Source organism: Plutella xylostella, chromosome 8 (assembly GCF_932276165.1).
Source record: "Plutella xylostella chromosome 8, ilPluXylo3.1, whole genome shotgun sequence".
Lineage (NCBI taxonomy): Eukaryota > Metazoa > Arthropoda > Insecta > Lepidoptera > Plutellidae > Plutella > Plutella xylostella.
This window is the reverse complement of record NC_063988.1, coordinates 8,697,495-8,722,278: the sequence shown is the minus strand read 5'-3', so window position 1 is coordinate 8,722,278 and position 24,784 is coordinate 8,697,495. Positions and strand designations below refer to the sequence as shown.

Here is a 24,784-nt window from a genome sequence, read left to right as displayed (position 1 = left end):
GAACCTAGTTTGTATATAGAGCGGATGGCTCTTTTCTGTAATACAAATATAGTTTCAATATCAGCGGCTCTACCCCAAAGCAAAATGCCATACGACAATAAGCTGTGGAAATAACTAAAGTAAACTAATCTGGCGGTTTCAACGTCGGTCAGTTGTCTAATTTTCCGTACAGCAAAAGCTGGTCTAGCGATTACCATTCGTTTCGTTTTTTTAAACTTTACCATCTATTTATTTATTTCTATGTATGACATTTTGCAAAATTATGCGATCTCTATCTAAATGTGTAGACCGACTTTTATTGTGTATAATACATATAAAACTAAAACTGAAAACATCCCCTCCTTCTTTTTTATGCATGTATGTAAGTAGGTGTAGCAAATTGTTTTGTTGGCTTTTATCTTTTGTTTATATTTTCTTGGGTTCGGTTCGTAGTCGTAAAGTCAGAGTAGCCCCGCGGGGTTCTAGAAGAGTCCGATTTAATCCGCTTCAGCTGCGATCGAGACATAATTCAATTTCCGGAGCCGATAATTGCCATGAACTTAAATTTTAAATTCATAAAGTGGTGCAATAGAGATCTTTGACTTCATTACTTTGGACGGACTTTTTACACCCTCGACAGAGCGTCTTGAAATTGAAGATGTTTCTAACCTTAAACCCTACCGTAAAAGGTAGGTACAGTCATATCGTTCGAGATTTTTAAAAATTTACCTACTGGGCAATCAAAAAGTGTTATTGACATAATAATATGGAACGGCCATAGAACAACGCGGACTCGGGTGTATCGGAACGGCAATGACAGGTGGAACTCGTTGGTCGTAAGTGTACTTAGGTATGCCAAGGCCCAAGGCCATGTTTTCCAAAAACAAATAAGTAGTATATATTATATAATTCTATTCTAATATGTATATGCAAATTTAAGAAGTTCATTTAAATCTAGTAGGTACTCTGAGAAGTATTGTATAAAATTTATGTTTTTTTTATGTTATTCGATATTTTTTTCTAAACAATTTTGTTACTTTCGATATCGTTATTAAACAACAAAAAACGCGCTATTTAATTCGCTTTTTATCGTGTAGGAGCAGCCGAAAGCATTTACAGAGGAAAAAAAATGATTGATGCGGGCCCTCTCGGCTTAAAGAAATTATAAGAGTTTGTACTTATTGGATTTTGAATTAATTTCCCGCCTTTTGTGCAGTTTTTTTCCTGTCGAGAATAATTAATTTCGTTATTAGCGATGATCAGACAAATTGGGAATATTTATTCGCTGATTCATTAATTCCCTGATTTATCTTCGGTTTAGGCCAGCTGTGATAGAATAACTTTATTTAAAAGAATCGTCTGGTAAAGAGAGGTATTTAGTATGATATTATATGCGGGGACCTATTAATGGCATAAAGTTATTATTAATTTATGTTGTGAAGCTTTAGAAAATGCTGTTGGTTCTCCATGAAAATGTTATAATAAAAAATAAAAATGATTTTTACGTGTAGATAATGTATGCGTATATATTTTTTTGAATATGTATGTCTTAACGTTCGTCGTAACGTCTCATCGTAGAAACTCTGTAAAAAAGCTTATTATAAAATTGATGATTACTTAGTTAATGCATGGTCGTGAATGGTTGGTATGGTATATTATTAAGCTTATATTGTAGGTATACCAATTACCTATGTATGACTATAATTTTTTTAAATTGTTTTCTTAATAAAATTTATTCATAAGATTTTTCATCAATAAAGTTATTACCTAGTTTTCTGTCTTATTTTGTTAAGATGGCTTATGAGTTTCTTGCCTCCGTTATTCTTCGAAAAAAGTAGTAGTTTGTAAAAAAAATGCATTCAAGAGAAAAAAAATATGACATTTGACTTTGAAAGACCAGAAAGTAAGGTTCTACAAAAATGCAAAATAGCTTTGAATATGTTATATTTAGATCGCTGCATTATAAACAGGTCATCATGCGATTTTATTGTGTATGTGTAACGTTCGGCCTAGTCATACAACTGAATAGCGCAATCCAATGAACGCGCTAGTGATTTAACCAAAAAGGAGATTTAACCAGATGCCTGCGACATATCGATTAGCTGGTTACACTCAACCAACAACCCATCAGGCGTTTAATCAAACATAATGTCAGGTCCGATCCGGTATCGCTCGATACAGCCGACATTCGATTACATAATGAATGGATACGATCTTTACAATTTACAACGGTAATATAATACTAATAATGTACAGTCAGTGGCATAACTAACTACTTATACACTTTTGTACCTTGTAAAACTACCTACTAAACAAAACGTCAATATTTGAATTAATGAATAGGCAGTTAGGAGTTTGACAAGGTTCAAAAGTGTATATCTACTTATGCAGCTGACTGTACCTAAGTATTATACGTTTAAATGTATGTGATGTTTTGTGTTGCATTGAAAGTAATTATTTTCATGTCCAAAGCATATTGCAGAATATGATGTTCATGATTAAATTCGTCATTAAGATACTTCAATACATTGTAGTCCGATTAATGAAATCACCAGGAGAATAAAAAACGTGTCATCCGATTGGTAGAATGGGACCTCGCCGGGGTACATTACGCTCGTAATAAGGAATTATATGTATTATTATTATTATTTATTTATTATTATATGTAATAATGACCCCGATATAATAGAATCTTGAATCGCCAAAAATATTGTACTACACTTATTATCTATTTATAAATGGTGTTCCAGTTCTAAGCCTATATCTGATATTCAAGGTAAGTAAGTATTTAGAAATCAATAGCTGTACTATGAAATTCATGAATAATTATTGTATTATTTGTCCATGTCATATTCCTCGAAGCTATTGTCAACAATATTGAGCTTTTTAATAATACCTACCTTATTAAACTTTAGAAATTGTACTTACATTACTACTAGGGAATACAATCCCGGCTTTTATTTGGGATCCTGGGATTTCGGGACTGGATGAAGACTATCCCGGGATCCCGGGCTCTCTAATTACTACCTATTAGGTACATACTTAATATAAAATAATTTATGTGGATGATTGTACTTTTTATACATTGTACATTTGTCCCGGCAACGGCTTGACATTTCGCGCTATACCTACGGCTGTAGCATGATTATGCTGAGGTATAATGTCTAATATTTGCTATCTTGTCACACTAACTTAACGTACTGAATTATGCATGAGTTAAAGACATTGATAGGGATTATGTTGTTTGCTATGAATTGATTTATTTGATAGCAGACCTAATAATTGGTGAGATGTAGTGATGTGATCAAATTCATTTATTTATTTCAGACATACAGAGGTATACATTCGTTTAAGTCCATCTTAAGAAAACATATATTTGTAACTTCATAGTTTGGTGTGAGAATACTCCATATTTTTTCCGTGTCGCCTGTCAATCATCTGCCAGATACATATAAGTTGCGTCAGATTTGGCAATAGAGCGACGACGACGCTGCGAAGCAACAACCTGTACCTAGCTTTTGCTAGCAAAATAGATAATGCGCCGGCGTGGTTATTTATATCTTTTGCTGAGTGTACAACATACCTAGACAGACTCAGAAATACGCAAGAGATAAAACAGTGACTTTAAGGGATATCTAAGTACCTCCTATTTTCACGACAAAAGTTGTATGCACTTTTAGTGGGTGTTAGGTGTTTGTACATTCATACCTTCTTATTATAAAACGTAGACTAAATATAGTTCTGGTTTAGAACTGGTTATCGTCCAGAGAGTTCTATATTAATCAGTCTAAAGCGGAATCAGTTTGAAACATAGATCTTTACTCTTCGGTTTTATAATAAGGGGGATTAGTAACGGTTTTTTTTGCGTCGTGCTCATATTAGATAGCGCCCGTGAAAGATTTTTTGTCGTGTGCATCGTGAGCCTTGTACTAGGAATGCTGGTCATTGTAATATTTACCCGTGCACAACAGTAAATAATGGTCATGCATTTCTTAGCCGCAGGGATGTGGGCTAGGTCCACGGTGTGGTATGATCTAGCGAGCTATCGATCGCTGTAGGAAGATTGTCTAGCCTCCGGGATGCTCTATAAATTATTGTTAAAGTTTGATCTATACGGGTTGGTTATTTATCAATAAGCAGGTTAATTTACTTGACATACTGTCACGTTATAGTATCACCTCAATTGTTTTGTGCTAATGCGAGAGTCACACAGCGATAAACTTTACTTTAACTACAGTTTTTCTTTGTAACGCATTTGTGACACGCTGACATATAACCTACAACCAAATTAACAGTTTATGAAAAATATACTTAATGCCAAGTTAATGCCATAAAAATCCTAATTATCTGGCTGCAACAATAATGGCCTTGTAAATAAGATGGATACTTACATATACGTAACGCCAAAACGTAATTAGTCACTTCAACCATTGGCCAACAATGTAATTTTACATATTTGAAATGCCCCAGAAACATGCGACATTCTAAGCAACAACCAGTGAACTAATGTAAGCTAGTACATTATACTTCAATGGCAATAACTAGGTTTATTAAACAACAATAGCCCCGAAACCAACTAAACATTATTCTCTAATGCTAAATTTATTATTTATGCGTTTAAATTTAATACGAAGCGTGTATTTCTCCGCCGGCGGCGTGCAGCTATCCCGCGCAATCAAACCATTGCATTGTTGCACTACGGAACCGCGCTGGGGGGCGGGTCAGCAGTTCCGATTCTCATCTTGAAGGAAACCCGGGGATCTGATACTAAATTGGTACATAAATATCATATAAAGTTATTGTATTTAAGTACAGTCAATAGAATGCGGTGAGACGATGGGTATTACTAGGGGATTTGATAATTTGTGATAATCCGAAATGTGGGACATATTTCCGTGTCTTTTATTTACTTATCTATTATATTCCGCATCTATCTCACTCGAATGGAACCTTCCACTCAGAACTTAACTGATCCCGTCGTGAACTATCATAAATAAGTAATTAATCTAAAACAGTTTCTTTAAATTTAATCACTATTTACTTAGTAACTTAAACGGCTCTCTAAAAAGGGATGTCCAAGTGAAAAGCAAGCTAATAAAATCACCACTTAAATACTCCGACAACCTTATCAGATTTCTTGGTCAACTTGACATTGCGCTGACTTACGCCATATCTTTAAATTTCACTCTTATTACCATCAATTACAGGGTATTTTTCAGTAACACCTCATCAACTGTCCTCGACTCTAACTTGCTTGATACGTGTGATTCTTATTTCGTGTGTCGTAAGGTTGTTTCTAGAGCGGTCACTGGCGACTGAGGTATGAAATGTCCACAGACATATATATGACTAGATGCCACAAATGCACTCATTTCTTTAAATATAGAAAATAGAAGAAATTTGAATAGGAATTATTATTCTTGACATTTTTAATGACAGCTGGGCGGAACTAAATGTTGAACCAAAACTTGATAATATGATCAACGTACAGTCGTACACTTGGGGAATCTAGTGTCTTATATGTCTGTGGAGATGTCGTTAGTGTGGTTGAGACAGGCATAGATAAGATAGTTTCGCCCACTGGCTTCTAGCTGTCACCTGGAAATAGGGCTGTGTCACTCTAAGATATATAATGCTCTTTAAGATTCTGATTGTCGTACACTATAAATAGACATTTGGACCATTAAGAAATACATTTCTACATACAACAGTTCTTAAGATTCGTATGTACAGTTACTGTATACACGATTCTTATTCAAAAATAAAACAAAAGTATCGAAATAATAAATTAAAAGACTAATATTTCCAAAATTGCTTCTACATTTTAATTGTAAAAACACAAGACAAATTATTCTGATAAAAAAACATACTGTAAGGGAGTGACTGTTGTTTTTGATAAAGTTTCGTTCGACCAAAAAAGCTACGTTCAATAATCCAAGAAGAAATCTAAAGAATTCTATGAAATTGGTTTTATTAGAGCATTGATAAATTTATAGACTCTTATACACGTATTGTATTTTACCTTACCACGAAAATATTATCGTTATGCAACAGATAAGTTTTATCGACTGTTGAAAATACTACTGTAAATTAAATTTATTATCCAGCGATTGATTTAGCTTCTGTTTGGTTGTAAGATCACAGTAAAAATTAAGTGCGTTTATCGCAATGTCTCTCTCACATAACTTTTATCCACCCATAGTGAAAGGCCTCAGAGCCTGAAGACAAAAGTCTTCAACCAGTGCGTCCTGCCAGTGATGACGTATGGTACAGAGACGTGGACACTGACGGTAGGACTGGTCCACCGATTTAAAGACACTCAGCGTGCTATGGAGAGAGCTATGCTTGGGGTTTCTCTGATGGATCGTATAAGAAATGAGGTTATCCGTCAGAGGACTAAGGTTACCGACATAGCTGTCAAAATATGCAAGCTGAAGTGGCAGTGAGCTGGTCATATCTGCCGAAGAACCGATAACCGTTGGGGTAGACGAGTTCTCGAGTGGAGACCACGAACAGGCAAACGCAGCGTGGGACGCCCTCCTGCCCGCTGGACTGACGACCTTAGGCGGGTGGCGGGTAGTGGTTGGATGAGGAAGGCCGAGGACCGAGTGTTGTGGCGCTCCTTGGGAGAGGCCTATGTCCAGCAGTGGATGATTGTTGGCTGATGATGATAATGAAAGGCACTAAGTACCAATTTCTCCATAGTCGGTTATCTAACCGACAGGGATTGATTTATAAATTAAACGTCATCGCCATATAAAATTCATGACAGATGTGTCAAAAGTCAACCACTACTCCCTGGTTATGCTCTAACCGACTATGGAGAAATTGGCACTATAGATAGGTATTGTTTTTAAACAGCCTGCCTGAAAACTTAGCGCATCTAACTATACGGAGTAACCTACATGTAGTGATTAAACCGATGCTATTATCTTTCGACATGGTTTATCATTATTAGATAACCAGGAATACCCAGATACGGATTAAATTCAAGTAAACAGTACGGTTTAGATGTTCACTAAAGATACTAGCTATCATTATTGCGAAATTATACGCTTTCTGCCCAATTGCTGGCTTTCCTGAATTGCTGGATATTCGCGTTATGACTGTAAAGTACGGCGATTACACGGCTCTGACTAAGCAGGCAGATAAACATACATAAAGATAAAAGCGCAGGCATTGCTAGTGCAATAGTTTGCAAGTACCTCGCGGGGTAGGCAGGGTCACAGACCACACCCTGTAGAGTACGCTTTTGATACGTTCGTCCATAGACTTAGTATATACTGTATACCCATACTAAGTCTATGCGTTCGTCAACATAAGGCATTATTTAGCAAACAAGGTGTTAAAAAAAGTTACAGAATTCAAGCCTGTGACCTTTCATCGGTGCTGTACCGCTCGCTCTGTCGTCCCAAATATGTATTTCGTGTATATTAGGTATACTCAATGGATTTGTTATTGTGTAATAGACTAATTAATTAATCTCGTGTAACGTCCTATCCAAAAATGAATGAGTGAATTTCATCCTTTCTGGGGACTAAATTCTACATTTAATCGTCGAGTGTCCCACTTTTTAGAGAACAACTTTATTGACAGTCCGGCGAATCAATTTCTAAAGAACCACGCAGATATAAAGGTTAATGAGAGAAATGGCCCTTACTTCGTGCGTTGACTTAAATACATTTTTTTGCCCCAGTTGGCCGCAATTGCCGCTACTCCGAAAGAAATTGAGTACTTACATTTGTGAATACTGATTAAAATAAAAAGTGTATCAACTTACGACCCGTTTATGTCGCTCGCATGAATCTCTATTCGGGTTTAGATTTATTTATTTTATGGTAAATAATTATGACTTTGCCTTTAAATATTTAAAAATGAAATTGTTGCAAACGTGTACTTATTAAGCCAAACGGGGCCGTAGGTGACTCAGCTCTACTGAAATACTGAAATACTGAAATACTCATTTATTCATAAATCAATAATTTATAAGTCAAAGGAAAAATATATGGTACTTATATGAGTACGTATTACAAAAAATGTCACAGTAAAAAAAGCATCATTCACATTATATTTCAATGTCAAATTAATAAATTCATACTATCAATGTCAAATAAATTAAATTAATACAGTATTATTGATAGATGTCAAGTTAATTACAATTAATACAATTTATCGCCATAATAATAATAAATATAATAAATCAATATAGGTACAATATTTGTACGAAAATATATCAAATCAAGGAATGGCTTTCACAGTCTGAAAGTATTCGTTAGTTGTATAGCATGCCATACCAACCAGTAGCTTTTTTAACTTAGAAATGAATATGGACTCACTAGGCACACTTTTTATTTCGTCAGGGAGAGAGTTGTACACCTTGGGAACAAGAGTAAGGAGACACTTGTCAGCTTTGGTGAACCTCCTAGCAGGTATACAAAGTTGATCGCGACGCCGGGTGTTAATATTGTGCGTGTCTTTTTTTTTGCTAAATTGTGGCAGATTACGCCACGCGTACTTAGCGATTTCTAATATGTACAGCGAGGGAAGCGTTAAGATGTTGTATTTCTTGAAAAGCTCCTTCGCTGAAAAGTCCCAGGGTACACCGGCAATTATTCTTATGGCACGTTTCTGCATCCTTAGTGCGCTTTCGCAGTCTGCTGCGTCTCCCCACAAGTCTAGTCCGTAAATAAGTATGGAGTGAAAGTAACCGTAGTAGGCTTTTTTTAAATTATCAGTTGTTAGAGATGGGGCCAACCTAGACAGAGCAAAGCACGCAGATGAGAGCCTAGTGCAGGTGATGTCGATGTGCGGCGCCCACGTGAGGCCGGCGTCGATGGTGAAGCCCAGGTAGCGGACCTGGTCCACCTGCGGCACCGCCACCCCGTCACAAACTACGTTCAGCTCGTGTCCCCTAGTTTTTCGTAGTTGGAAGTGCATAACCTTTGTTTTTTCAACATTCAGTAGCATTCCGTTGGCGGAAAACCAATGAGCTAGACAGCCAGTGACACGCCTGAGTTTAAATTTTAGCTGGTCAAAGTCATCGGCAGCTACTATTACACATGTGTCATCTGCGAACAGAACGTATTCAGCTTCATCAGACGCAGTGGATATATCATTCATTAGAATGAGAAAGAGACTATTGCCCATTATTGACCCTTGAGGGACAGAACAATTACCAACATGCTCGAGTTCCGATTTAGCACCACGAACGCATGTGCATTGATGACGCTGTGACAGGAAACTACATATAGTTTTATGGAAATCACCCTCGACACCGTACTTACTCAACTTTTTCAGTATGAGAGAGTGATTAACAAGATCGAAGGCGCGCGACAGGTCGCAGAACATGGCCGCGACCTGTCGCCCGTCCTCGAGCCTTTCCATCACCCGCGCCACGACGTCGCGAGCGGCGTCTACTGTAGACTTGTTAGCTTGGTATGCGTATTGCCGAGTGTTTAACAGTTTATTTTTGGTAAAGTGTTCATCGAGTCTATTGCTAATTATGCGTTCAAATGCCTTAGAAAATATTGGAATTTGAGCTATAGGTCTATAGCTCTTTTCTACATCCATCTCCCCTTTGCCCTTGTACACCGGCTGGACTTTAATCTGTTTGAGAGACTGTGGATAAACACCAGACTCAACGCACTTGTTAAACAACATACATAACAACGAGATTAGTATTGGTGGTACATAATCATATACGTGCGTTGGCATGTCATTTATATCCGTCGAGTTCTTACGTTTAATATTTTTGATCACAGTTATTAACTCTGATAATGTTATTGGCACAAACTGAAACGTTGGTTTTGGCCTGCCATCTAAATATTTATCGAGGAACTGCATAGCGACAACAAGGTCGGGTCGCGAGCCAGGGTCGTTGTTGGCCTCCACATAGAAGCGATTGAGGGCGGCGGCGGCGGCGCCCGCGCGCTGCTCCTGGCTGCTGCCGGCAGACTTGCTCACCAGCAGGTCGAGGGCCCCTCCGCGCCGCGCCTCGCTTCGACCGGTTTCAGCCTCGATCACTCTCCACACAGTACGACGCATGTCAGATTTAGGGTTACTGATCTGTTTGTTAATGTATTCGCGACGTGAGTTACGTAATTCCAGAGAATATTCTATCTCGAGCTGCAATAAGCTACTGGTTGATAGGCAATTGTCAAGTTTATTATTATGATTGTCCGTGGCTTACGGACAAGATCAAAGGCTTCATGACGAAACGAGATCACGCCAAGTACCGCTACAAGAAACAACCAACTGAAGAGAACCTGAAAGCGTACAAGGAGTTGAGGAATCGCTGCAATAGAGTGTGTAGGGACGCAAAACGCCGATACATCCATACATCCATAGAAAACTGTGATAATTCACAATTGTGGAATTTTTTGAAAACACTGGGCATAGGGAAGTCTAAGGCAAATTCTAACTTCGACATTGACCTCTCTGCTCTAAACAAGCATTTCTCTACACCTCCATTAGTTCTAAATGATCAAATTAGAACAGAAGCTCTTAATCATCTTTCTTCCTTGCCTATCCCTGACTGCCCCTCTTTCAATTTCAAACTTGTTACTGGCCGTGACGTTAAGAGATGCATCTCTGATATTACTAGCAAAGCTGTAGGTATTGATGATATCAGTGCCCGCATGATAGTTTCTATTCTGGACGTAATTTTACCGCACATCACGAATTTGATGAACTATTCTCTACTTTGCAGTTCTTTTCCCAGCCTTTGGAAAAAGGCCTTCATTCTTCCTTTACCAAAAGTCCCTAATCCCACGTCCTTGACCCAGTTCCGACCCATTTCTATCCTACCCTTTCTATCCAAAGTTCTCGAGCGCCTAGTTTTCGAACAGTTGTCCTCCTACCTCTCCAACAACCAACTCCTGAACTCATTTCAATCCGGCTTTCGTCCAGGCCATAGTACAGTCACAGCTTTAATAAAAGTCACCGATGACATCAGGCACAACATCGACGATCAGAAAGTTACTGTCCTTGCGTTGCTGGACTTCAGCAATGCATTCAACTCGGTTGACTTCGAGTTACTCCTTGGTGTCATTCAATCTCTTAACGTATCTCCGGCAGTTGTAAGTTGGTTCGAGTCTTATCTCAAAGGGCGTCAGCAGTGTGTACGAACTGATGCCGAGAGTTCTTCTTGGTGTCCAGTTCTTGCTGGCGTCCCTCAAGGCGGCGTCCTTTCTCCTTTACTTTTCTCCCTTTTTATCAACATCCTGGCTAACAAACTTACTTCTAACTACCACCTATATGCAGACGATCTTCAGCTCTATGCCGGTGCACCACCAGAGAGTTTGAGCACGGCCGTTAGTGTCATTAATGAAAACTTGGAAATTATTTCTAAGTGGGTCAAGTCTTTCGGTCTACTGCTCAATCCATCAAAGTCACAAGCAATTATCCTCGGAAGCTCACGGATGCTTCGTAAAATTGACGTTTCAGCTGCCATGAGAGTCATGTACGATCAGACTGTCATACCATACGTAGCTTCGGTAAAAAATCTTGGCGTGATCATGGATTGCACACTTTCTTGGATTCCCCAAGTAGATGCTGTCAGCAAGAAAATGTTCGCGTCCTTCCATTCTCTTAAGCGCTTGCAGTACTTCCTACCACTGAACACTAAAGTTACGTTGGCACAGTCCTTACTGTTTCCCATTCTTGATTACGCCGATGTAAGCTATCTTGACCTCACTGAAGAGCTACTCAACAAACTCGAACGTCTCCAGAACCTGTGCATCCGATTCATTTTCGGATTGCGCAAATATGATCACATTTCTGAGTATCGAGCTCAATTACAGTGGCTTCCGATTCGCCTTCGCCGGAATACTCATATTCTTAACATATTGTACAGTGTTTTAAATAACCCCTCATCTCCCCAATACCTGAAGTGCAAGTTCTCATTTTTGTGTTCTCATTCTCAGGGTAGAGCATTGAGGTCGGTAGAAAACAAATTGTTGAGCATTCCTGTTCATAATTCCGCCTCATATAGCGATTCATTCGCTATGAAGGCAGCGTGTCTGTGGAACTCCTTGCCAGAGAGCGTGCGACAGTCACCATCGCTAGCAACTTTTAAAAAAAATGTGAAGAATCACTATTTTGAATCGTTAGGTTGGCAGAAAAAATAATATATGTATATATATATTTTATAATATATATTATATATAATTTAAAGTATATATGTATGCAGTTCTATTTTATATTTATAATTTATGATATTATTTATGAATATATTTGTAGTTTTGTTTCATGTTTGCTTTAATAATAGTTAGGTTAGGTTATTACTTATTTTTGTTAATTGTACCTACTTCAAATTTAATTTGTTAAAAGATTTAATTTTCAATTTCTCTTTCACCCAGTCGTAGGTTGGCTGGAAGAAATTGCTTTTTGGCAATAAGCCCGCCTTTGTATACGTCATATATGTTTTAAATTTGTAATCTGTTTTGTATAATTGTTTGTTTGTGTACAATAAAGCGTTTATAAATAAATAAATAAATGATTGGCTACGGAGTATTTCAGCTTACGCACATCACAACGCAACTCTTGAACTTTTGGATTAGCCCAGGAGAAAAGGTTTTTTTTTACAGGATATTTCCTAATTGGAAAGAATACCTCATAGAAGTTCTTAGTTCTACATTCTGAACAACTGTAGAACTTTTGGAAATTTGTGAAAAAATCTACCTTTAGTTAAAAGTTACGAGTCGTATAGATTTTTTAAGATTTTATTTGACGATTTTTCTGACGCCGTATATTAAAAGTGGTTTAGTACATTACACAGGGAGCTGTGTAATACCCTTTCTGTTTACTATAACCTTTTTTAAATTCTGTATATTTTATGCATTATGTAGGTCTTACAACAACAATGGTACTTATACCTGCAAGAGAGCACCATTTGGTTGCCACCTCAAACTTATAAAACATTTTTATTCACAATTCACAATATATAAGTAATTGTAATGTTTACGAAGGACGTCAGTCCAAGGTCCCGACCCGAGGCCTTATGTGAATAAATAACTAATAAAGCCCTATAAGGCATGGCCTATGTAGAAGGAAGCCACTTAAAGAGATTGCCCTGGGCCTACAACTGCCGTTTTGTTTTCGTACAATATAAATGTACGCTGTATAGCCTACCCGTTATCTGAAAGCGTTTATTTTATTTCTTTTTCGTTTACTAGAATGTATGAACCTAAAAGTTTTGTATAGGTTAATAAATAAAATAAATAAATAAATAAATATGTGGGGACATCTCACACACGGCCATCCGACCTCAAGCTAGGCAGAACCTGTGTTATGGGTGTCGGACAGCTGATATATCTACACAAATACATAGATAGATACTAAATATAAATATCAACACCCAAGACCCGAGTACAAATATCTGTCTTTGAACAAATATCTGCCCCAGCCGGGAATCGAACCCGGGACCATCGGCTCAGTAGTCAGGTCACTAACCACTACGCCATTCGGTTGATTTTGTACTGTCCAGCCGCATTCGACCCGTACTTGACTAGATCTGCCTGCTAACAGTCCACTCGAATTTGCTTAAGTGCATTAACATTACTTAACATTAGCAATCGACAATCAGTAGCATTTTTCTGTCGAATATCTGTCAGATCCATACAAGGTGCGTCAGATTTGTTGACATAATTTTAATAAATACTGCTTCAGGATTGTCGATTGCTAGTCAACAGTTACCTGGTGGTAAGCCTGAAGGTATTCGAAATATTATTAAACCACTTTTGATGGTAACTGTCCATAGTATATTTTCTTTAAAATAATGAAACTCCACATTTGTGAAACATCATTATTATAATTATACCCTTTCTTAATATAAAAATAATGAAATATATTTTACTCAAACATATTTAAATGTACTATAATTAACAAAAACACTCACGTACGGTGGCCTGCGCCTAAAAGTATACAGGCGTAGTTTTTAAAATAGCGATCTCAAGCTCACATGCTGCTCAAGCACATCCACATAAACACCACTGCTACACACATCACACACAACACGTCCCCGGATTTATAACAGATGTAGCTGGTCCCTTCATCATCAGGGAGCTATTTTAAAAACTCCGCCTGTATACTTTTAGGCGCAGGCCACCGTACCTACCTATAATAGAAATATTCAAAGTTGGTGTGAAATAAAACAGTGTTACTCAAATAAAAGCTTTCAAAGAATAGAAAAAAAAAACGCTTTCGTTAAAACTTTCCGACAGTGAATTGACGATTCTGAAGTTAAGCTGCACGTTCTCATAATGCCTCCTTTTAACTTTACGAAACCTGTCAAAATGGCAAAATAGCCAAAAGTGCCCATTTAGGTTTTAAAAGTCACACTTAGTTAATATTATGTTCTCAGAAAAAAATAACTTGGTAAATAAGTAGATATGTAGGTACCTACTATGTAAAAATACCCTATACATCAATAACTTGTCTTCTCGTCTTTTATCACAGTACTTATAGATAGTATAATAGACATGAGGGTCTTGACAACTTCCTCCTTTTTTCGAAGTCAGTCAAAAACTTATACATTGAATTCTGTTTAAAGGAACCATCGACGCCATAGTAGATGTTGATTCAACACTATTTCGGTAATAAGAAACGATAACAGGTTCACTAACCGAATTCAGCAAACAAGTGCTTTCGGCCATCTCCGTCTCCCTCTCTCCTTTAGCTACCACTATCGCCGTCCCTGTCCCCCATCGGTGGAGATCGTCAACAAATATTTACATTCTATTACCTGCCTCTGCCATCCATTTTGATGCTGCCTGTGTACCGGAGCGGCAATGGAATGAACTTCATTGCCGACGCTGGGGTTCAAGAAGAATATCCGTATCATAGGTTACCATCTTATTCTTCTCTGTCTATCTGAAGGCCTAGCATAGGGCGCAAGACGCGCTCGCCAAGACATGTCAACAGTTTTAAATCGTGCTCACTCACATCGCGGGGCTTCGAGAGAGAGAAAAACCAAAAACTTGCACCCCGTGCTAGGCCATCTGCTAGCCCTAAGGGTGCACAAAAAGAACTTCCTCAAACTCCTACTTAGGTATATAGCTATACCCAAGTGAGAAACTGGGCCTAGTAGCGTATAAAATTTGAATACTGGCAGCGGTAATGAAGTTCGATTTATCCGTGTAAGCTTCTTAGCCTAGCCATCAATATTGGGCGTTTAGGGAAATGTCTCTACGGTGACTGTATTCATTTGTCACCATTTTATCGGCTTTTGATGGGGACACTTTTAGTTTATATCCTTCTTATTGATAGAAGAAGACCCTTTTTAGGGTTCCGTAGCCAAAATGGCAAAAACGGAACCCTTATAGTTTCGTCATGTCCGTCTGTCCGTCTGTCCGTCTGTCACAGCCGATTTACTCGGAAACTATAAGTACTACAGTGATGAAATTTGATGGGAATATGTGTTGTATGAACCGCTACAAAAATATGACACTAAATAGTAAAAAAAAGAATTGGGGGTGGGGCCCCCCATACATGTAACTGAGGGATGAAATTTTTTTTTTCGATGTACATACCCGTGTGGGGTATCAATGGAAAGGTCTTTTAAAATGATATAAAGTTTTCTAAAAAACATTTTTCTTAAAGTGAACGGTTTTTGAGATATCAGCTCTCAAAGTCGTAAAAAGTATGTCCCCCCCCCTCTATTTTTATAACTACGGGGTATAAAATTCTAAAAAAAATAGAGGTGATGCATGCTAATTAACTCTTTCAACGATTTTTGGTTTGATCAAAGTATCTCTTATAGTTTTTGAGATAGGTTGATTTAACTGTAATTTTGCTGCTACGGAACCCTTTGTGCGCGAGCCCGACTCGCACTTGGCCGGTTTTTTAGATTGATTTTGATCTACTTCGTATAACTAGGTTCCTACAGTGCAAGACACACCATAAAAATAATAGTTACAGTATAGGTACAACATATATATGTAAGTATCCATTCCCAGTACACTTGTCCAAAATTAATAATGCACATGCAGATATTCACACCCGAATCATTAAATCGTAAGAGCCTTATAAAAATACTTGCATTTTGCACCTTGTTCGAAAGAAATAGGAGTCAATATCATGTGTCGCATAATCGAAAACAACCGATCTGTCAAAGATTTCTATGCGCATTATCAATTTTGGAGCACTGTACAGGCCGTTTGCTTGTTCTGTTGATTTCCTGAAGTGAGAAACTGAACCTTAGTTCAATGCTTACACTAAATTTATTACCTATCCTGTTTACTTAGAACCAAGATGGTGAATCTGATATACGTAACTATAAAAGTAAACTGAAACTGAAACGACAAAACACCAATAGCAATAGAAAAAAATACAAAACGACAGTATCGAAACATGTTTCAACACATTTCGCATCTCCCGAAAACTTTTAAAAGTTATTCAGCAATTTTTACGACATCGTTGCAAATTCGAAAGAACATTTGAGGCTACTTGCTGGAAGTTTACTTGAATAAGTAAATATTTGTTCGGTTTCCGCCACGGCAGAGGCAGGAAATGACGTCAGACCAACCTTTGTCGCTTTTTCAAAAATAAAACGTTTTTAAAGTGAGCATTTTGGTAAACACTTTATTTGTTATGTTTACTTTTGGGTTTTGTACGTATCTTCTATTAAGACAAGAGCCCTTTGTCATTTAACATTTATGAGTTGTATTTTTATTGTTGGTTATTCATAACATTTATTAAAAGAGATGTATCATGTTTTATATTTTTTATAAGTATATTTCCTTCTCATATTCATATAATGCCCTTACTCAAAAGGTAAACCATAAACATCTACAAAGACACCCATAACCTAAGATTAAAATAGGTTAATTAGCAGTACCTACTCGTACCGCCTAATACGCCGTATGGAGTGTGTGACTCTATTGTTTACTTCAAAAAACAACCGCAACCTTCATCTTGATCTAAACAAGACCCCCAAATGTCACGACTGCAAGCAATCGTACAATGGGGGCCATAAACCTTATAGGCACATCTAAACGTGAAACTCAAAACCTTGAGTAGGTGGAATGTGAAAATCGTTTCCGGACTGGAGTTTTCCCCACAGAATAGCAGCGATCATTAGGTGACCCGCGCACGTCCCTAACAAGCGCCGCAGTATCGGCCTCTCAGAATGACCCAATACGCCCACGTCATACCAAGATTTATGTAAAATTCAATGATCAAACAAAAAACAAACTCATACTTTAATACCTCTACGTGACCAATTTCAGACGAGATCGCGCCGCTCAGCTTCAAATTTTACTTGATGAAGTGCACGTCAAAGATCAAATACTTGGTCTGAATATAGATGAGGGCAATTTCATGTGGTTATTTAGACTCATCAAGTTAAATGATGTCGTCAATTGATGTAACCTTTCCTTGGTTCAATGTTTGTTTTCTTTGTCCACAGGATGATGAGAACAAGCCGGTTGTGCAAAAGTGTTGTGCGATCGGTCAGAACATCAGCTTCGCTGGCGACGGTCGCCGGGTGTGCGCCCCTTCTATGCTGACCTTCCAGCCGATCTTCTACCAGGCCAACGACAGCCACATCTGGGGCAGCGACAGCCACATGTGGCGGTATGACAGCAACGACGTCCAGACCATCGTCGGGTTTCCAGCCTGCAGCTATGACAGGTCCATGTGAACATGTATCTGCCTTCAAATGTCATGTGAACACACTTTAATGCTACCACCCCACTTGGCTATTCGTATTTGATAACATTTTTGGTATTTGGCAAATACAGCAAACAGTCGATAACAAATACGAATAGCCAGATAGAGACTTTTTATTGCGTCACTGCTGTTCTTGAAAACATTCGTTGCGTTAAACAATAAAGTTTTTCCAATCCATTTGGTTGCTCCTAAGTAATTGAGCAACTTTGTACTCAAACTTTTGCATTTGTTAAATATAATCCAATCCAATCTTAATAATTATGTCGGTGTATTACTGAACTGTTTAGGTAGGTACATGTATACCTGAACTTTACCATTCAAGCTAGGTAACATATTTGACTGTAATTGCAGGTTCAAACTAGACCCATCAGAAAACAGTGAAGATGAATTTTATCTGTTAAGAAATGGGTCTATATTTGCGCCATATCAACTGCCCCCGCTTAAGGAAACTGGTGACTATTGTATGGAGACATTTTGGAGTGAACTCAACCCTGCTGGCATCACACTGCCTTTGATTTGTTTTTCAACGCCGCCCATAGATGAAGCTGGTACTTCATTAACTCTAATATTCTATGCTGTTGGTGAGTTAATCCATAAATTGTAGACAGTATAAAAAGCCAACTTATCGCTAGCTGGCTATCAAACTGCTATTTTAGAATTGTTCAATAAAAACTCAGTTACTTGAATTAGATAACGAGAGCTTTATCTCTATACTTAATTTTTTTAATTTCACGTAATAAAACCTCGCATTTTTCAATTTCTAATATTCCATTATTACTATGGACTAACATTGTGATTTCTTTTCCAGGTTTATTAATCTCAGTTCCATTTCTTTTGGCAACAGCGTGTGTGTACACTCTGATAAGAGAACTACGGGATACGCACGGGAAAGCCTTGGCTTGTCACTCAGTCAGTCTTGCTACAGCGTTCTCATGTTTAGCTGCCACTCAGCTGGCTGGCCATGCGTTCCCTACATTAGTTTGTTCGGTTATGGGTAAGCATTATCTTCCTATGATTCGTTTTCCTTGTTGTGAAAGATTTGTGCGTTATTGTTTATTATTGATATCTTTTGTTACAGCGTATCTTATACAGTTCTCTTTCGTTTCCTGTTTCTTCTGGTTGAATGTTATGTGTTTTGATACACTTTTGAATGTGAGGTATGTATTTTTCTTCCTAGTATTTATATGAAAATATTTACATTTAAGCCCATCACAGGCAAAAATTAAATTATTTTGGTTAATGATCGGCCTAGCATCCACCGATAGCCAGAGACCTCCGTCATAGACTAATAAACGTATAAAAATTTAGGAACCTAGAGTGAAATTATAGAAATATTAATGAAGTTATCAGTTAGCGTTTCAATATTATTGTAATTAAATAAATTGCAAGTTTTCTGTTTCAGACGAAACATAAACAACTCTCCATCTAGAAGATCAATGAGGATACGATTCGTGTATTATTGTTTATACGCAGTGTTACTACCAGTCATACTACTGATAGTTACAATTACCATGGAGCTATCACCATCCGTGCCAAACACGTTTTTAAAACCGAATTTCGGCGTCAAAGGATGCTGGTTCAAAAGTAAGTTTAATATCCTATGCCTGTTTCTGATTTTGATTAAAAAATTGATCGAGGATACCTTTCATGTCTTCCAATAAATTTTCAAGTTCAATTTACTTTACATTTAAGTTTTTGATTGGATTGGAAAACTTCAATGAGAATCTCGGTATTAATATAATGTTCTTCGGAATATAAAAAAAACATGGTTTATAATAATAATTCCAGTAACTTTCGCGGTTACATCGGCACTCCACTTTCATAACTTGTAGGTAGCTTCAGAACTGGCAGGGCTGATTCTAAGGTATTTTGATTTGTTTGGCAGGGTACCTAATTATGGTTTTAACATCTGAAATAAAGATTATTATTGTGTAACATACTTGATCGGGAATAAAGTAGTAATAGTATTTGAGCCTTTTAAATCCATTGCGCCCAAGAGATAATTTTCTCCTTATTTTGTATAAGGAACTTACTGATTACTTGATAAAAGCTACTGTACCTCCGCCGATACAAACATAAGCAATCAGTCAGATTCATACAAGTTACGTCAGATTTGACAAGCGAGCTTATGAATTGTTAATTGCTAATGTTCGGTGATGGTAACCCCACAGCTCTGTAATAGGGTAGAGTAGGTGTGGTAGAATAGTCTCATTATGCTATTACGCTGTAGTAATGGTTAAATAAACAGTGACTTGTATGTGTTTAGGGCCATGTTTTTAAGCTATTGTTGTTTTCAGATGACCAGGCGGCGCTGCCGTATTTCTACGGGCCCGTGGCTCTAATTCTTTGTGCAAACCTCATTATATTCTTCCTCACATCGCGAACGATCGCCACGCACTACGACAAACTAAAGGATGTCACCGGTGAGTCAGAATACTTCTAATCATGTGTTTACGTAGAAAAATATTATTAGTTAAGGTGCGAATTGACCGCAGACGGCATAAGGCTACAGCAGACCGACCTCTCGCGACCGCGGTACGGATTCATACACACATACTTTATTATACTCACCAGAGGAGTAGGCAGAGACTATGGATCTCCACGTGCCTCGATCCCGACATACTTCTTTCGATTACTCCACATTTATAAATCTCTTCATACAAGCACGTCGGTCGATTATGTGACACATGATATTGACTCCTATTTCTATCGAACAAGGTGCAAAATGCAAGTGTTTTTTTAATGCTCTTACGATTTAATGATTTGGGAGTGAAGATCTGCATGTGCATTATTAATTTTGGACAAGTGTACTTATATTTTTTGTTATAAATAGGCAACTCCATATTTGTCTCTTCTTGAGTATGTCGCCTATCTGGTAGTGGGTCGGAACGTTTTCTATGTGCTTATTTCTGACGGATTCATTTGGCGCCATGACGTGACTAAACGACAAACCATAGAAATACGTAGAAACCAGTAGTGACGCCGCGACATTACGTCTGCCGCAACCTTATGTCAACTGCGGCCAATTGATACCTTTATACATAGTCCGGTTGTGATTGTTACAATTTTAATAAGGTATTGATGTGTGAAGGTGTAGTGTAGTGTAGGTGTGACCGTGAATCAGGGATTGTAAATAGTTAACTTATCAGTAAGTTAAAGGCAGTTCGGTTGTTTGCTTAATGAAGCATTCATTTATTAACGATGACATTCAATTATATGCCAACATGTCTGGATATTTAAACTGGTTCCACAAGGTAATGGAAGGGTGATATATCACAAAAGCATCGCAACAGGCTTGCAGGTGACTTTTGATTATACTCGTAACTTTAGTTATTTGATTGTGTACTTCAATAGATTTTGTGCCATTATCATCAACATAATAGTCATCAATTTTGTCTTATTTTGTTTATAATTTAATATAGTTCGCCACTTCTATTTCTTGCAAAAAAATATCAAGTAAGTACCTATTTAGGTAATTCGTTAACAACGCATCTAACAAAATACTGCACTCTTCGTTTTGACTTCTCTGCCTTCTGGCACCCCAAAAGGCTGGCATAATTTATGATTATAACTGACTTCTATTCTTCCTACAGCATTAGAGATGACCCACTCAGACTTCAACTTTAACCATGAAAACGCTTCTACCAAGAAACTACACTCTTCCTTTGACTTCAGGCTTCAGCACTTAATTATATCTATTCTTACAGCACTAGAAATGACGCACTCAGACTTCAGCACATCAGACGACTGGGTCCGGCTGGGGGCGGCGCTCGGGGAGACCCTCACCCGGTCAGCCTCGCCACAGGACCGGCCGCTCAGCTCCGCGCAGCGTCTTGGGAAGTATCGGAAGATGTACGTGTGGTTAATGCTTTGGTTCATGTTTTACACTCGTTGTGACCTTGCCATAGATATAGATAGCATATTATATTGCATAGATGCTCCGTAGTAAATGCACTTCATTCACCTACTTTGAGTGTCACACATAATGTTACCATGTACTCCTTCCAACCCATGCGTTACAGCTATAGCTGTAGCTGTTGGTTCAAAAGGTATAAAGTTCGGTATAAAGCATAAAGTTCGTATAAAGTTCTTCCCAATATCTCATTCTCTATCTGATTCATTTCCGAAAGCTTCTTAACATCTAAACCATTGACTCATCATAGCAAAATTCTCCGTCGCGTTCGCTCTTGAGGACCCACTCTTGTGTAAGCAAGCGATGCAAAACTTTTGTCACGTCTTGACGTGCGTGTCTTTCCCCGTGCTAGCCCTTCTGTAGCCACTATGCATTAAATCTAGCCTCTTAACCTCAAAATCTCCTTCTGCCCCACCAGTTTCCGTACCTGCTGCGTGCTGACCGTCATCATGGGCCTCTCCTGGGTCATGGAGGTGGTCTCCTGGGCCGTGGGCGCCGGCTCTGAAGCCGTCTCCGTGTGGTCCGTGTTCGACGTCATCAACGCGCTACAGGGTGTGGTCATCTTCGCCATCTTTGTTATGCAGCAGCCTGTGCGGTCGTTTGTTAAGGTGAGGTTTGTTTGTTAGAAGCCGTTCCGGTTTAACTGTGTGTTAGAAGTAGACTTCAATAGCCGGGTCCGCTTCAGACGATCAAACGCGATCCGATCGATCGATTTTACAGAGAAATTAGTTGCGCCGCTCGATCAATAGACAATATATTATGATCTTATGAAATAAATGATCGTCCTATTGGAACCCTATACCCTGTACAAGTATACATGAAGACTCTAAATCTACAGTCACAAATATATACTTTATCGTTCTAACATCTAATCAAATATATTTTCTTGCAGTGGTCCAAGCTATGCAGCATGTGCCGAATACGTAGTGGGTCAGAAGTGGCAGTGGTCAGTGAAAGAACTAGCATAGACTGTGGCACGGGGAGACGAGACTACGTCTAGTTGGGACATTGGACCCAATGTTGGAACAAACACTTAGGCAAGTGAACACTTGGTGCACAAAGTGACAAACGAAAGTCAACAGTGAAGATAAAATTAAAGTCAGTGTTAATCTTGGATTTAAAATTGTTGGGTCATATTGTTTTGAAATTATTACAATGAAAAAACTCAGTGATTGTAGAGTAGTTAAAAACGTGACGAATACATAAGTATATAATGTAGTAGGTATATAAACAAAGGGAACGTTGAACGAGACTGATAACAGTATTATTGGTAATATTGTGAACATTGCGTATTGTACGATTGTAGGCATACCTTGCATTTACTGTTAGTTATCCAACCTTATTTATTCTCCGAAGTAGGTCGTTCGAATCGACTGTTGAACCAATATTTACGTTGAATGCCATCTGATTGCTGCATCAATTTGCAACAGCATTTTTTTAAACGTCACAATTTCACAACACATTTTTTATTACGCTTGCTTTCATAGGTACTTACTTGATGTGTTTTTGTTTAAGTTATTTTGACAACCTATTAAACCTTCACTATGCTTTTTATTGTGGAGAATAAAACGAATTCAATAGTGACAGTTCTCTGCTTCCTTAAGATTCTAGCACTGTTTTGAAAATCACAATATTGAATGAAAAATGTAGTTAAATATATTGATAATTGTGAAGTTTTAGATCCTACTATGTAACAAAAACTTGTGTACAGATATTTTTGTATTGACATAATAATAGATATCGTATGAGCATGACCAAGATTCTGGGTTACCTGTAAATTGCTGTAGCATGTTTTTATGTGAATTTTCCTTTTCTGAACTAGTCATATTTGTAAAAAGGTTATGTAATTGAGTAAGAATTATTTATTTAATGTTATGTAATTTAGGTTTAGTGTACTTGTAAAGATGTTTATAGGGATATAGCACATCTACTTTAAATGAAATGTATAACTCGTCCTATAATTACTAGGAAACATAATTTATTCTTGTACCTTATGTAATACCTAAGTAATTAATTATGCTATTATGTATTTTTTTGCTTATACTTTTCAATTTTATGTTATTTTATCTAAGTAACTATATAGACATTATCTTTATACCTCTCTACAAAAAGTATTAAGAAAAGACATTTAACAAGACTAAAATTATAATGACTGATTGAAAAATACGTAAAAATGCCTACTTTGACACTTCAATGTTAAGTAAGGGCTTATTCACTCAACATACGTTTTACAGGAACTCGTTTTAACATATACGTTTTAATCCGGAGGTTTGCATCCGGTATAGTTACAGTAATCTGTGTTGTTATTAACCCAATCATACATACGAAATAAGTATGTTTACCTACTATGAAACGGATCTGTAAAACGAATGTTAATACCTAGAATGCCTACCGTAATCGCATTTATATAAATTATTATTTTCTATGTAATTATCTTTGTTTCAATTTTGGAAGCGTTGTTAATAGGCAACATGTATTCATTATTACCCTACGACAAGCTAAACTATATTAATTTATTTATTGTATGAAATTAGGCCCAAGACAATAATTAGACTAACAAGATGGCAAAACTTTCATTTAACTGTATAATTATATGTGTAATATTAAATTTATTAAACGTGAAATTGGTGTTTTGGTATTACAATGTTATAAGCGGTGTCTACATTATGTTATAACGGCCTGACTTTTATAGCGGGTCGGCTAATAGTTAACAAGCTGCCATATAACACATATAAATATTTTCTTTTAATCTTTTTGTCATACTGATAACCTACCTACCTTGTATTTAAGTAATTTCCGAATTGTAGAAACTGACGATCATTAATACACCTACCTACTTTAGAAACAGTTGTATGCCATTTTAAGTTAACTGTTGAATGTTGATACCTACTATTGTTTAGGTGAAATGGCCACTTGTGGTGATGTCTGTATATCTATTTTGCAAAATGATGTTAATAATAAACAGGCTTTATATAAAACGTTGGTCTTTTAATGAAGTCTTCTAGGCAACCTCGATACTAATTAGAAGTAGACACTTAAAAAAACATTTATTATATAGCTTACCTCGTCATGCGAATGCACCCGGACCGGTGGGCAAAAATTTTAACCGAGTGGGTGCCGAGCGACGGACGCAGGCGCCCAGGTAGACCTAGGCGGAGATGGCGGGACGACCTGGGCAGATTTTTGCCGGATTGGCGTCAGGTGGTCGACAATAGAGACGTG

General features: G+C 37.6%; 1 protein-coding gene across 1 annotated transcript in view; it reads left to right on the top strand.

Moving 5' to 3' along the window:
• The window catches only part of LOC105380334 (G-protein coupled receptor Mth2), a 56,605-nt gene extending 32,066 nt beyond the window's left edge, over nt 1–24,539 (top strand). Inside the window, exons 2-10 of the mRNA XM_011549859.3 lie at nt 17,387–17,610; nt 18,001–18,230; nt 18,458–18,643; nt 18,728–18,806; nt 19,052–19,233; nt 19,947–20,072; nt 21,357–21,501; nt 21,981–22,170; nt 22,455–24,539. Coding sequence (XP_011548161.3) covers nt 17,387–17,610; nt 18,001–18,230; nt 18,458–18,643; nt 18,728–18,806; nt 19,052–19,233; nt 19,947–20,072; nt 21,357–21,501; nt 21,981–22,170; nt 22,455–22,562 — 1,470 coding nt within the window. The 3' untranslated portion in view covers nt 22,563–24,539. The remainder of the gene's footprint in view (nt 1–17,386; nt 17,611–18,000; nt 18,231–18,457; nt 18,644–18,727; nt 18,807–19,051; nt 19,234–19,946; nt 20,073–21,356; nt 21,502–21,980; nt 22,171–22,454) is intronic.
• Nucleotides 24,540–24,784: the final 245 nt, after the last annotated feature.